At 41.1% G+C, this 15,420-nt stretch overlaps 1 protein-coding gene across 1 annotated transcript in view; it reads right to left on the reverse strand.

Annotated features, from left to right (window-relative positions):
* Dnah8 (dynein axonemal heavy chain 8) overlaps positions 1-15,420 on the reverse strand; it is a 276,612-nt gene that overhangs the window by 240,407 nt on the left and 20,785 nt on the right. The window contains exon 7 of the mRNA XM_027943662.2: positions 13,646-13,747. Coding sequence (XP_027799463.2) covers positions 13,646-13,747 — 102 coding nt within the window. The remainder of the gene's footprint in view (positions 1-13,645; positions 13,748-15,420) is intronic.

Here is a 15,420-nt window from a genome sequence, read left to right on the forward strand (position 1 = left end):
TAAGAGTTGCCCTGTGACATAATATATGATCTATTTTTGAGAAGGATCCATGTGCTGCTGAGAAAAAAGTGTAACTGCTTGATGTTGGGTGGTATACTCTATATATGTCAATTAGGTCTAGGTTATTAATAGTGTTATTGAGTTCTATAGTTTCCTTATTCAACTTTTGTTTGGAAGATCTGTCCAGTGGCGAGAGAGGTGTGTTGAAGTCTCCCATGATTATGGTATGGTGGTCTATTAGATTCTTGAACTTGAGAAGAGTTTGTTTGACGAACATAGCTGCACCATTGTTTGGGGCATAAATATTTATGATTGTTATGTCTTGTTGGTGTATGGTTCCCTTAAGCAGTATGTAGTGTCCCTCTTTATCTCTTTTGATTAACTTTGGCTTGAAATCTATTTTATTTGATATGAGTATGGACACTCCTGCTTGTTTCCGAAGTCCATATGAGTGATATGATTTTTCCCAACCTTTCACCTTCAGCCTATGTATGTCTTTTCCTATCAAATGTGTCTCCTGTAGGCAGCATATTGTTGGGTGTTGTTTTGTGATCCATTCTACTAGCCTGTGTCTCTTAATTGGTGAGTTTAAGCCATTAACATTTAGGGTTATTATTGAGATATGGGTTGTTCTTCCAGCCATATTTGTTTATTTCTGTTACTAAACATGGTTTGTTTTCCTCTTTGATTATTCCCCCCCCCCTTTACTGTCCTACCTCCCACTGTTGGTTTTCATTGTTATTTTCCATTTCCTCTTCCTGTAATGTTTTGCCAAAGATGTTTTGAAGAGATGGTTTTCTAGCTGTGAATTCTTTAAACTTTTGTTTATCGTGGAAGGTTTTAATTTCATCCTCCATCCTGAAGCTTAATTTCGCTGGATACACAATTCTTGGTTGGAACCCATTTTCTTTCAGTGTTTGAAATATGTTATTCCAGGATCTTCTAGCTTTCAGAGTCTGTGTTGAAAGATCAGCTGTTATCCTGATTGGCTTACCCCTAAATGTAATCTGCTTCCTTTCTCTTGTAGCTTTTAAAATTCTCTCCTTATTCTGTATGTTGGGCATCTTCATTATAATGTGTCTAGGTGTGGATCTCTTATGATTTTGCACATTCGGCGTCCTGTAGGCTTCTAGGATTTGGGATTCTGTCTCATTCTTCAAGTCTGGGAAGTTTTCTTGTATTATTTCATTGAATAGACTTCTCATTCCTTTGGTTTGGAGCTCTGTACCTTCCTGTATCCCAATGACTCTTAAGTTTGGTCTCTTAATGTTATCCCATATTTCTTGGATGTTCTGCTCATGGTTTCTTAACAGTCTTGCTGAGCTGTCTATGTTCTTTTCCAGTTGAAATACTTTGTCTTCATTGTCTGATGTTCTATCTTCTAAGTGTTCTACTCTGCTGGCAGTATTCTCCATTGAGTTTTTAAGTTGGTTTATTGCTTCCTGCATTTCTAGGATTTCTGTTTGTTTGTTTTTTATAACCTCTATCTCCCTGTATAGTTGATCCTTTGCTTCCTGGATTTGTTTGCGTAATTCGTTGTCGAAGTGATCTTTCATTGTCTGATTTTGCTGTTTAATGTCTTCCTTGATACTCCAGATCATCTGAAGCATGTATATCCTGAATTCTTTATCTGACATTCCATCTGCTGCAGCTGTTACCTCTTCTAAAGTTGCGTTGACCTGCATTGCTTATGGTCCTTTCTTTCCTTGTCTTTTCATACTGCTTGCGTATCTTTCCTGCAGGTGCGGGCGGCGGCTCTGCTCTCTCCTTATTCCAATTGGGGTGTCGTGGTTACCACACCGGCAGGTCACTGGGCCTGTTCTGGGAGCTGGTGGCGGCTCTGTTCTGCCCCTACTCCGATTGGGGTGACGAGTGAACCACGCCGGCAGGCCACCGGGCCTGATCCGCCGGTCGGTTGCAGGTTTGCCTACCCTGCAGGCGCAGGCGGCGGCTCTACTCTGCCCCTACTCCAAATGGGGTGACGTGTCTGTCGTACCGGCAGGCCACTGGGCCTGTCCCGCTGGTCGGTCGCAGATTTGCCCACCTTTCGGGCACGGGTGGAGGCTCTGCTCTGCCCCTACTCCAATTGGGGTGTCATGACTACCCCACCTGCAGGACGCTGGGCCTGTTCCTGGCACGGGCGGCGACTCTGCTCTGCCACTACTCCAATTAGGGTGGTGTTTGTACCACGCCGGCAGGCTCCTGGGCCTGATCCGCCGGTCTGTTGTAGGTCTGCCTACCTTGGAGGCGCGGGCGGCGGATCTGCCCTGCCCCTCCTACCATGCCTGCGGACCCCTGGGCCTGATCTGCAGGTTGATCACTGGTCTGCTCACCCTGCGGGCACGGGTGGCGGTTCCGCTCCGCCCCCACTCCAATTGGGGTCACGTGACCACCGCACCGGCAGGGCCTGATCCGGGCATGGGAGAAGGATCTGCTCTGCCCCTACTCCAGTTGGGGTGACGTGTGTACCACACTGGCAGGCCACTGGGCCTGACCCGCCAGGCTGTCACAGGTCTGTTTACCTTGCAAGCGCGAACGGCGGCTCTGCCCTGCCCCTCCTACCACGCCCATGTACCACTGGGTCGCGGGTCTGCCCACCTTGCGGGTGCGGGTGGCGGCTCTGCTCCGCCCCCTCTCCAATTGGGGTCACGCGGTCACCACGCTGGCGAGCCGCTGGGCCTGCTCCGGGCGCTGGCGGCGGCCCGGCTCCTCCCCTCTGGCTCGATGACAAATTGAGGAGACTCGGGTGACTGTGCCTCACCCCCCCTACCAGGAGACCAACTGCTTATGTCACCGCTGGTATTGATGAAGTTCCCTCCTCCGCCGCTTTCTACAGACATCAGATCTCTGCCATGTTGGTATCCTATGCGAATGGCAGCATTTCGTTCCCCTTGCCGGGCAACCATAGCACCGGGTGAGTCCTGACCGGCCCTCAGCAGGACCCGGACTGAGAAGCAGTTTCCGCGGGCTCCTAGCCCCGGGCCAGGGAAGTTCCGGGAGCCGGAACTCGGCCGCTCCGTGCTCGGTGTAAGCTCCTATAAGTGTAAGCTCCAAGAAGCAGTCCCCGCGGGCTCAGTTCCGGGAGCCGGAATTCGGCTGCTTAGTGCTTGTTGTATGCTCTGATAGGAGCAGGGTCCAAGAAGCAGCCTCCGCAGGCTCAGCAGCCCTGGGCCAGGGCGGTTACGGGACGGTTCCGGGAGCCGGAACTCGGCCGCCCCGCGCTCAGTGTTCACTCTGATAAGATCAGGTTCTAAGAAGCACCCAGGCGCTGAACCCTAGCAATCTGTCTGCAAGCCGCAGGCGAATTGCAGCCTGAAATTACCTGTTCTATGGCTGAATGAGCTGCGGTCAGTCGAAAACAGGGGTGGTGACGTCAGTTTACCAACATGGTGGCTGCTGGCCTCCTCTGTGGTCTGACCGGTGTGGAGAACCGAGATGGACCGCTTCCTTCCCCCGTCTCGAACCCAGAATTCAGCCCTGAGTACGGTGCTTGCGCGGCTGGCAGAAACTGCAGCGCTGTAACCCTGCGTCTCTATCCCAGCGCGCGCTGCAGACTCTAGCCGCGGGGCGATTTGCTGAATAAGCAGTGTTACCCTCCGTGCGACAAACCTCTCGCGTTTGAGTCCCCGTAGCTGATCCTCGTGCGATGGAAATCCTTCCTCCAGGTTCCGGAGCACCCCACTATTGCTGGAAATTCCTAACAAGATATCCTTTAGTCGTCCTGACTTGTTATACTCCCACACAGTGAAGCAGCACACGGGGGCAATGCACTCCCCTCGCCGCCATCTTCCTTCTCCTCACATAAAGTTTTTGATTGGCCAGAATCCTAACATTTGACTGCAGCTATACCACTAGCCAGTCACTAATAGGAGCAAGGTGATATCTCATTGTTGTTTTAATTTGCAAAGCTAAAGGCATCATCAGTGAACTGAGGAGAAATACAAAAGAGGATACAGTTGCTAGGGTTCAGTAGGAATTAACTATCGTGTCAAGCTCACATTTTCTAAAACCAAACTACTCTTCAATGTAAAATTTCTCAGTGCTACCATGGGCCATTTTTACATGCAGATTATCCCCTTGAGATAATTATTTCATTTTCTTTAGATGTGTACCCACAAGAGGGAGCACTAGATCACATGGTAGTTCTACTTTTGATTTTTTGAGGAACCTCTTGTACACTGTTTCACGATTTTCCATAACGGCTATACCAATTAATATTCCCACCAGCAGTGCTCAAGAGTTCCCTTTTCTCCACATTCTTGCCACTGCTTGTTATCTTGTCATTGTTATAATAGACATTCTAATAGGAGTGAAGTGACATCATTGTTTTAACTTGCAAAGCTGGGAGCATCAACCAGGCTGACTTCAAAATGTATTACAAAACTACAATAATCAAAACAGAATGGTACTGGCATGAAAACAAACATAATCAACAACAGAACAGAGGAGAGGACCAGAAACAAATCCAGGTATTATGGCCAACCCAGATGGTTGACCTTCAATAAGGTGCCAAGATCACAGAGTGGAGAAAGAGAATTCCTTTCAATAAATTGTGTAAGGAAAATCTCCTCCTGCTATTTTGAAACTGGACTCTAACCTCACACAGTATACAAAAGTCAACTCAAACAGGGTAAAGACTTCAAAGTTAAGACATGAAACTATAAAATTCATAGAAGAAAACATAAGGGAAAAGTTCCTTGACATTGGTCTGAGTCATTTTTAAATGACTAAAGTATAAGTAACAGAAGCAAAAATACACAAATAGGGCACATCAGTTAAAAAACTACACAGCAAAAGAAATAAGCAACAGGGTGAAGAGGCAATAAGATGGGTGACAGTATTTGCAAACCATGTATCTGGTAAGAGGTTCAGATCCAAAATATATAAGGAATTTGAACAATTCAATAGCAAGAAAGGACCTGATTTAAAAATGGGCAAAGGACCTGAAAAGACATTTCTTAAAAGACATACCAATAGGTATGTGAAAATGTGCTCAGTGAAACTAATCCTCAGTTTTATTTTTATTTTTGTTTATTTGTTTTGGGTTTTTCTTTTTTCTTTTGTTTTGTTTTGTTTGTGCTGAAAAATTGAACTGAGGGGTGCTTAACAACTGAGCTGTATCCCCAGTGCCCCTTCATTTTGTTTTGAGACAGGGTCTCACTAAGTTGCTTAGGGCTTCACTAAGGCTGCTCTTGAACTTTTGATCCACCTGCCTCAACCTCTGGGATCACAGGTGTGCACCACCATGCCTGGCTCAGTTTCCTTTTTTTTTTAATTATGAACATTTATTTCTTTTTTTAATTTTTTCTTCTAATTTGTTATATATGACAACAGAATGCATTACATTTCATATTACACATATAGAGCACAATTTTTAAGCTCTAGTTGTATACAAAGTAGCCTCACACCATTCATGTCTTCATACATATACTTTGGATAATGATGTCCATCTCGTTTCACCATCGTTTCTAACCTCCACCCCCCTCCCTTCCCCTTCCACCGCTTTACCCTATCTAGAGTTCATCTATTCTTCCCATACTCCCCCTCCCAACTGCACTACGAATCAGCCTCCTTATATCAGAGAAAATTTTCAGCATTTGGTTTTGGGGGATTGGCTAACTTCACTTAGCATTATCTTCTCCAACTCCATCCATTTACCTACAAATGCCATAATTTTATTCTCTTTTATTTCTGAGTAATATTCCACTGTGTATATATGCCACAGTTTCTTTATCCATTCATCTACTGAAGGGCATCTAGGTTGATTCCACAATTTAGCTATCATGAATTGTGCTGCTATAAACATTGATGAGGCTGTGTCCCTGTAGTATGCTGTTTTTTAAGTCCTTTGGGTATAGATTGAGGACAGGGATAGCTGGGTCAAATGGTAGTTCCATTCCCAGTTTTCCAAGGAATCTCCATACTGCTTTCCATATTAGCTGAACCAATTTGCAGTCCTACCAACAATGTATGAGTGTGCCTTCTTACCCACATCCTCGCCAACTCTTACTGTTGTTTGTATTCTTTTTTTTTTTCCTTAATACTTATTTTTTATTTTTAGGTGGACACAATATCTTTACATTTATGTGGTGCTGAGGATCAAACCCAGTGCCTTGTGCTGAGCCACAACCCCAGCCCCTGTTTGTGTTCTTAATAGCTGCCATTCTGACTGGAGTGAGATGATATCTTAGAGTAGTTTTTAAAAAATATATATTTATTTTTTTAGTTGACACAACACCTTTATTTCACTTGTTTCTTTTTGTATGTGGTGCTGAGGATCGAACCCAGGGTCTTGCATGTGCGAGGCGAGTGCTCTACTGCTGATCCACAACCCCAGCCCCTTAGAGTAGTTTTGATTTGCATTTCTCTAATTGCTAGAGATGTTGAACATTTTTTCATATATTTGTTGACTGATTGTATATCATCTTCTGAGAAGTGTCTGTTAAGGTCCTTGGCCCATTTATTGATTGGGTTATTTGTTTTTTTGGTGTTTAGCTTTTTGAGTTCTTTATATATATACACCCTAGAGATTAATGCTCTATCTGATTTGTGAGGGGTAAAAATTTGCTCCCAAGATGTAGGCTCTCTATTCATCTCACTGATTGTTTCTTTTGCTGAGAAGAAATTTTTAGTTTGAATCCATCCCATTTATTGATTCTTGATTTTAATTCTTGGGCCAATGGAGTCTTATTAAGGAAGTTGGAGCCTAATAAGACATGATGGAGATTATGGGCTACTTTTTCTTCTATTGAACACAGGATTTCTGGTTTAATTCCTAGGTCCTTGATTCACTTCAAGTTGAGTTTTGTACATGGTGAGAGATAGAGGTTTACTTTCATTTTGTTGCATATTGATTTACAGTTTTCCCAGCACCTTTTGTTGAAGAGGCTCTTTTCTTCAATGTATGTTTTTGGCACCTTTGTCTAATATAAGGTAATTATAATTTTGTGGATTAGGTTCTGTGTCCTCTATTCTGTACCATTGGTCTACCAGTCTGTTTGTGCCAATATCATGCTATTTTTGTTACTATTGCTCTGTAGTATAGTTTAAGATCTAGTATAGTGATGCCACCTACTTCACTCTTCCTGCTAAGGATTGCTTTAGCTATTCTGGGTCTCTTATTTTTCCAGTTGAATTTCATGACTGATTTTTCTATTTCTATGAGGAATACCATTGGGATTTTGATCGGAATTGCATTAAATCTGTATAGTGCTTTGATAGTATATCCAAGAGCAAGGTAGATCTTTCCATCTTAAGGTCTTCTTTGATTTCTTTCTTTAGTGTTCTGTAGTTTTCATTGTATAGGTCTTTCACCTCTTTTGTTAAGTTTTCCCAAGTTTTTTTTTTTTTTTTTGAGGCTATTGTAAATGCGATAGTTTTCTTTGCTTCCCTTTCAGAGGATTTGTCACTGATATACAGAAATGCCTTTGATTTATGGGTGTTGATTTTATATCCTGCTACTTTGCTGAATTCATTTACTAGTTCTAGAAGTTTTCTGATGAAACTTTTTGGGTTTTCTAGGTATAGAATCATATCATCAGCAAATAGTGCTAATTTGAGTTCTTTTCCTATCTGTGTCCCCTTAATTTCTTTCATCTCTCTAATTGCCCTGGCCAGTGTTTCAAGAACTATGTTAAATAGAAGTGGTGAAAGAGGGCATCCCTGTATTGTTCTAGTTTTTAGAGGGAATGCCTTCAATTTTTCTCCTATTAAGATGATGTTGACCTGGGGCTCAGCATAGATAGCCTTTATGATGTTGAGATATGTTCCTGTTAGTCCTAATTTTTCTAGTGTTTTGAACATGAGGGGGTGCTATATTTTGTTGAATGCTTTTTCTGCATCTATTGAAAAGATCATATGAGTCTTATCTTTAAGTCTATTGATGTGGTGAATTACATTTATTGATTACCATATGTTGAACCAACCTTGCATTCCTGGGATGAATCCCACTGGATTGTGGTGCATGATCTTTTTGATATGTTTTTGTATTCGATTTGCCAGAATTTTATTGAGAATTTTTACATCTATATATATTAGAGATATTGGTTTGAAGTTTTCTTTCTGTGACATATCTTTGCCTGGTTTTGGAATCAGGGTGATACTGGACTCATAGAATGAGTTTGGAAGTGCTCCCTCTTTTTTCTATTTCCTGAAATAAATTGAAGAGTATTGGTATTAGTTATTCTTTAATGGTCTTGTAGAACTTGCTGTGTATCCAGCCAGTCCTGGGTTTTTCTTGGTTGGTAGGCTTCCAATGGCATCTTCTATTTCATCACTTGATATTGGTCTGTTTAAATTGTGTTATCATCCTGATTCAATTTGGGCAAATAATTTGTCAATGCCTCCAACAGTTTCTATTTTATTGGAGTATAAGTTTTCAAAATAATTTCTAATTATCTACTGTATTTCTGTAGCGTCTGTTGTGATATTACCTTTTTTCATCGTGTATGTTAGTAATTTGAGTTTTCTCTCTCCTTCTCTTCATTAGCGTAGCTAAGGGTCCATCAATTTTATTTATTTTTTTCAAAGAACCAGCTTTTTGTTTTGTCAATTCTTTTGTTTCAATTTCATTGATTTCAGTTCTAATTTTAATTATTTCCTGTCTACTACTGCTTTTGGTGTTGATTTGTTCTTCTTTTTCCTAGGGTTTTGAGATATAATGTTAGTCATTTATTTGCTGAATTTTTCTTCTTTTAAGGAATGAACTCCATGCAATGAACTTTCCTCTTAGTACTGCCTTCACAGTGTCCCAGAGATTTTGGTATGTTGCGTCAGTATTCTCATTTACCTCTAAGAATTTTTTAATCTCCTCCTTGATGTCTTTTGCAACTCATTGTTCATTTAGTAATTATTTAGTCTACAGATATTTGAGTAATTTCTATTTTTTATTTTGTCATTGATTTCTTTTTTTATGTTTATTTTTAGGTGTAGATGGACACAACACAATGCCTTTATTTTTTTGTGGTGCTGAGAATCGAACCTGGGTCCTGCTCGTGCTAGGCGAGCACTCTACAGCTGAGCCACAATCCCAGCCCTTGTCATTGATTTCTAATTTCATTCTATTATGATCTGATAAAATGCAGGGTAGTATCTCTACTTTTTCATATTTGCTAAGAGTTGCTTTGTGGCATATTATATGGTCTATTTTAGAGAAGGATCCATGTGCTGCTGATGTGTGAGGGGTAAAAAGAATGTGAGGATATAGAGCTAGTAAATCTTAGGAAGTGTGAAAGAGAAATATAATGAAGAGGGTTAATAGCAGGAGAAAGTATATTCACTTGTTGAAGGATGAAATATTCTATATATGTCAGTTAAGTCTAAGTTATTGATTGTATTATTGAGTTCTATAGTTTCTTTGTTCAGCTTTTGTTTGGAGGATCTATTCAGTGGTGAGAGAGGTGTTTTAAAGTCACCCAAGATTATTGTGTTGTGGTCAATTTGACTCTTGAACTCAAGAAGAATTTGTTTGATGAACATAGATGCTCCATTGTTTGGGGCATATATATTTATAATTTTGATATCCTGTTGGTGTATGGTTCCCTTGAGCAGTATGAAATGTCCTTCTTTATCCCTTTTGATTAAATTTAGCTTGAAGTCTACTTTATTTGATATAGGATGGAAACCCCTGCTTGCTTCCACAGTTCATGTCCTTCAGTCTGTGTATATCTTTTCCCATCAGATGAGTATCCTGGAGGCAGCATATTGTTGGGTCTTTTTTTAAAAAAAATCCAATCTGCTAGTCTATGTCTTTTGATTGGTGAGTTTAGGCTGTTATCATTCAGGGTTATTATTGAGACATGGTTTGTATTCCCAGCCATTTTTGTTTATATTTGTTATCTAACTTGATTTGATTTCTCCTTTGATTAGTTTTTACTTCAGTGTGCTACCTCCCTCTGCTGATTTTCATTGTTGTTTTTCGTTTCCTCCTCATGGAATATTTTGCTGAGGATGTTTTGTAGTGCTAGTTTTCTAGCTGTAAATTCTTTTAACTTTTGTTTATCATGGAAGGTTTTTATTTCATCATCAAATCTAAAGCTTAATTTTGCTGGATACAAGATTCTTGGTTGGCACCTATTTTCTTTCAGAGCTTGATATATATTATTCCAGGATCTTCTAGTTTTCAGGGTCTGGGTTGAAAAATCTGCAGTTATAATAATTGGTTCTCCCATATGTAATCTGATTCCTTTCTCTTGAGGCTTTTAATATTCTCTCTTTAATGTTGAGCATTTTCATTATAATGTGACTTGGTGTGGATCTGTTGTGATTTTGTACATTTGGCATCCTGTAGGCTTTTTGGATTTGCTTTTCTAATTCATTCTTCATGTTTGGAAAGTTTTATGATATTATTTCATTGAAAAGATTGTTCATTCCTTCGGTTTCGAACTCTACGCCTTCTTCTATCCCAATAACTCTTTAATTTGGTCTTTTTATGCTATCCCATATTTCTTGAATATTCTGCTCAAGGATTCTTACCATTTTCACTGTGTGGTCTACTTTCTTTTCAAGATTATATATTTTGTCTTCATTGTCTGAAATCCTGTCTTTCAAATGGTCTACTCTGTTGGAGATGCTTTCAATTGAACTTTTAATTTGGTTTATTGTTTCTTTCATTTCAAGGATTTCTGTTTTTTTTGTTTTTGTTTTTAGAACTTGTATCTCCCTATTGAAGTAATCTTTTGCTTTCTGTATTTGGTAAGTAGCTCTTTCTCGAATGATCTTTTGCTGCCTGTATTTGCTCTTTTATATCATCCTTTAATTCACGGAACATTTAAATCATGTACATCCTGAACTTCTTCTCTGACATTTCTTCCACTGTGCTGGCCATGGATTCTAATAACGTGGTATCTTGATTTGTTTGGGGCACTTTCTTCCCTTGTCTTTACGTGTTGCTCATGTGTCTTTCCTTCTAGCACTGTGGGTACAAGACATTATCGTTTTTACCCTATAGGCTTATAGTGCTACTGTAGGGTTCCAATACTGCCCCTTTGTGGGGAAGGACAATGTTAACAGATTCCAATGTAAACAATATACCACCTATAAACAATTCATTGCTATTAAGATGTTTACAATTTGGTCACAGTGTACAGAAATGTTGAATTTGATTAATATTTATAATATAATTAGTAGGCTTGTAAAAGAGTTTACAGTTTCTGACAGTGGACAATGAACTGGGGGTGAGGCGTAGGATAATATGCTAAGGAGGCAGGATGTGAGGATATAAAGTTAGTATATCTTAGGAAGTGTGAAAGAGAAACATAATGAAAAGGGTTAGTAGCAGAAGAATAAATAGAAAGCAATTTTGGATAGACAAGTGCATGGGATGATAGTAGAACACAAAACAAACATGCATATGTATTAAGAAAAATAAGGGTTGCTAAAATAGTAAAAATTGAGGGAAAAAAGAAAAAAATGCATATACAACACAACTATAAAATACTATTCAGACATCCCAGTCCTCAAAATTCTAATTCATGCAAAGTACTTGGTTTCATATATGTTGGGGATATGAGAGCAGGAGAATAGAGGGGGAGAAGAAAAAGAGGAAAACAAAATCTCGATTGTTAATTGTTTTGGTTGCAGATCAGTATCCTTCCTGCTTCCCTTCTCATCTAATAGGTGCGGTTGTCTGTTGTTAGCTGGTATCTCCGCCGCCCTCAGAATGGTGAAGGTAACCAGGATGGGAAGGCTGGTCCTGGTACAGGGTACCTGGAAGTGAGGTGTGACACCTGCCAGTTCCTGCAGGGAGACTGCACCTCAAGGGTCTCTTCTTAGGTCCACTGTATGACTTGGGCGCCCAGTCCTACCTCCCTATCTTGCCTGGAGATTTCTCAGTGCCTGGTCTCTCTGTTACTCTCAAACTGTTGCACCTTCTCCTTCTAGGGACCTCTTTTACCAGGGCTCCCGTGGGCAGTGCCCTAGTTGCACTGCACACCTATCTCACTGAGAGCAGTTTTGTGTTGGGCAATTACTGTACCCGGTTACCAGCCACTGGGGAGAGTGGGAAGTTGGAAATCGGGTACCTGGCCAGCTGGATTTCCAATCTGGGAGCTGCCCCCACCAAAGATGGCGAGGAAGCTGAGCCAAGATGGAGGCAGGATGCTTCCAGCACTGGGGTGTCAGGTCGGGTGGGGGGAACAGGGCGATGGTGTTGTGCGATGTGTTCAGAGGTGAGTTCTGTGGTGTGCAGTGTTGAGGATTTTGGTTGTCTTCAGATCCTGTGGGATGTCCCCAGGTGCAGACAGACTACTGCGGGTAGGGGACTATGGCAGTAGCTGCCAAGTCACAAGATGGAGGTGACCAAGGGAGCCCCATGTTGGTAGACGGGGGCTCAAGAGGGGAGCGGCGGCTGGAGTTCCTTGGGTGGGTAGCAGCTGAGTGTCCTGCATGGAGGCGGAGCAGCATCTGGAGTTCTACACAGGTGCTGATGCGGTGATCTTGCTAAGGCGCTCCCGGGCAGAAGTTGGGTGACTGGAGTCAGGAGGGAGTCCTGCTGTAACGCTGAGGCCCGGAGCCCTGCTGCGGGCACAGCGCTGGTGATTTCTGCATGAGAGCAGCTGTGGAGGGGTCCTCTATCACTCTCAGAGCAGCAGTATTCCCGCTAGTTGAGACCCAGGTCACAGAGCAACACAGACGCTGCCTCCCTCTGGCCCGCCATCTTGGATATCCCGCTCAGTTTTATCCTGAAGATGCACCAAGTGTGTCCAAGATGTGGCCAAGTGTGCCATGAAGCCATTCCTTGGCTCCTCCTGTGCTCACGAGCCTCAGCTTTCTTCCTTTTTGCCAATTTGCTCATTTCTTTCTTACTCTTGAGCACTCTGTTGCCTTCACCATCTCAACAAGCTCTTCTATTGTTTCTGGTGCCCTTTGTCCTGCCAGCCCCTGCTTCTGTGCTTCTCCCCCCACACCCGTCTGTTTGGTGTATTTACTGAATACATTTTTCAAAGCTTGTCCCCAAAGCTTCTGTTCTGTCGTCACATGTGTGGACCTCCCAGTTGTTCTGAAGGGGCTGTATGGCTGGCTGGAAGCCCTGGTCCATCTTCTTTTTTAAATTATTAAAAGCCTTTCTGTTTGTCAGCTTTTTGTTGAGCCTCAAGTTGTTCTGAAGACTCTTTCCTTTGTCAGTTCTCTCTGACTCCAGAAGAGCGCACGGTCATAGGACTGGTCCTGGCTTCCCATCTTGAGTTTGGTCCAGCAGAAAAGAGGCTTATGACTTCAATGAGGAATCGCACACCAATCCTCTCCTGCCGTTTCCAATTATACTGCCATTTACACCTTCGACAATTGATTTTGCTGCAGTTTTAGGTGCTTGTTCTGCACGAGTCTCAGCTTTCTTCCTTTTTTCTAATTTGCTAATTTATTTCTTCTGTTTTACCAGAGCAGCTACTCCTACTTGCTCTGGTAGGGGAGTCGCCTGTGTTTCATTTAAGCACCTTAACCTACTAGTTAGAGCCTATCACAAAGTTTCCCCTTCTTCCATCATTTTAACCTGCTCCTCTCACTGCCAGACAGTGAGACATAAATGACATTTTTATATTCTCACTATAGTGTTCAAGATTGTTTCAAAAGTTAACATGTCGTGTGAAGGAACTAAGCAAAACTGGGCCAGATGGTGAAAGCTTATGAAAAGAAAAATATTTCTACAAACCTGAATTTTCTTTAGTACCACTGGCGTTTCCTGATCCCAAATATGGCTTACTCCTCCATCAGTAATATATGCTTTACAAGCTGTCACCATTTGATTTGTTACCTAAAATAAATTTAGGTGCAAAATAAATATAGGCAAATAATACAGGTTCTGTGTTTTTAAAAGCACAAGCATAAACATATGGTAAACAGTACACTTGAGGAGGGAACAAATCACAAAATAAAATTAAATAAAAAAAAAAGAAAGAAATACAAGCACCAGATAAAACAAAGGAAACCCAAAGTCACATTAAGTCAATGTCATTGGGGCCATGTATTTCCAAGTGAACTACATTTTCCATTTGTCTACTCCTCCCCAATGATTCCTTTTCTTCAATATGCAAACACCTCTCATATTCCATGAAACAGTGAAGAAAAAAAAGAAGAATGGCCATTTAGAGATTAGATCAAGATGTCAGACTGACACATAGAACTTTAGGGAATCCCTAAAAATGACACAATGCACAAGAGATCAGATCTGCAGGAGGGAAGGGAAAACCAAAACCCAGAAACCAGAACCCAGGTCTGTAAAAGGTTACTGTGAAGAGAAATGGGTCTGGGGAAATTCCTAGACCAGCAAGTGTGAAGTCCCCGTCAGTTATGAAATAACACACTGAATTTGGACCAACTTGTACAGGAGACAACAATGTCATTTGCTGAAAAAACAAAGCTATGAGTCTGCACCAGTCTTGGAAAGGTATGGTCATGTCCTGGGTAAATGCTGCAGCCCAGGTGGTCACATCTGAGAAAAACCTACACACACTCACCTCCCAATAGTAAGTCACACCGCCTCATAAAAGACAAACTACAGAGTCACAAATGTAAAGACTGGAGAACAACCAGGAATCATCAAGCAACTGAGGAATGTAAACATGGGAGCAGAGGCATTAAACTCAACAAAGAGAGGAAATGTAGAAAAGAGATATGTAAAATCTCTTAAAATATCTTTTGTTAACTAAATCAATTCATGAAAAAGCTAAAAGAGGATTTTACATCCATGAGAAGAAAACAATAATATGAAAATTGAACTTCTTTTTTCTTAAAACAAAACAAAAAGGCTGGAGTGTAGCTTAATGGTCAAGCACTTGCCTGGCATGTGTGAGGCCCAGGGTTCAATCCCCAGCACAGCAAAAAATAAAAATAATAAATTGACTGATGAACTGACTGGTACCTGGTACAAAGCTGAAGAACAAATGAGTGAGCTGAAAAATCCAAGAACAACAATGGGAAGATTAAAAAAAAAATGAAGAGAAAAGGAATTTAGATTCAAAGGGAGAGAATGAATGAAACAGGTGGGTCAGAAATAATCAAAGGCAAAAAAAGAAAAATCTCCCAGGAATGAAAAAACAAAAATTTGGACTGAAAGAAACCAGCAAGTATAGACAAGATAAATGTAAAAAGAACCACATCAGTTTGAAAGTTGAGATGTTCAACAATAAAAAAAAAAAAAAAATCCAAAGGCTTCCAGTGAATAAAAGTAGTTACTTACAAAGGAAAAAAAATCACATTAGCACCTAACACCTCATCAACGATACCAGATCCTAGACAATGGTGAGCAATGTCTTCAAAGTTCCAAGTGAAAATGATGTTGAACTTAGAATACTAGTCAAACCAGCACTTGAGTGGTGGGAGGAAATAAAACTATCCTAATATGCATAGGAACTGAGAAAATTCACCATTAACACACCCTTTCTGAAAGAAGTACTTGACAATTTCTTTTTAAAAGTAATAATGAAT

The sequence above is a fragment of the Marmota flaviventris genome, chromosome 6 (genome assembly GCF_047511675.1).
Source record: "Marmota flaviventris isolate mMarFla1 chromosome 6, mMarFla1.hap1, whole genome shotgun sequence".
In the NCBI taxonomy this organism is placed as follows: Eukaryota; Metazoa; Chordata; class Mammalia; order Rodentia; family Sciuridae; genus Marmota; species Marmota flaviventris.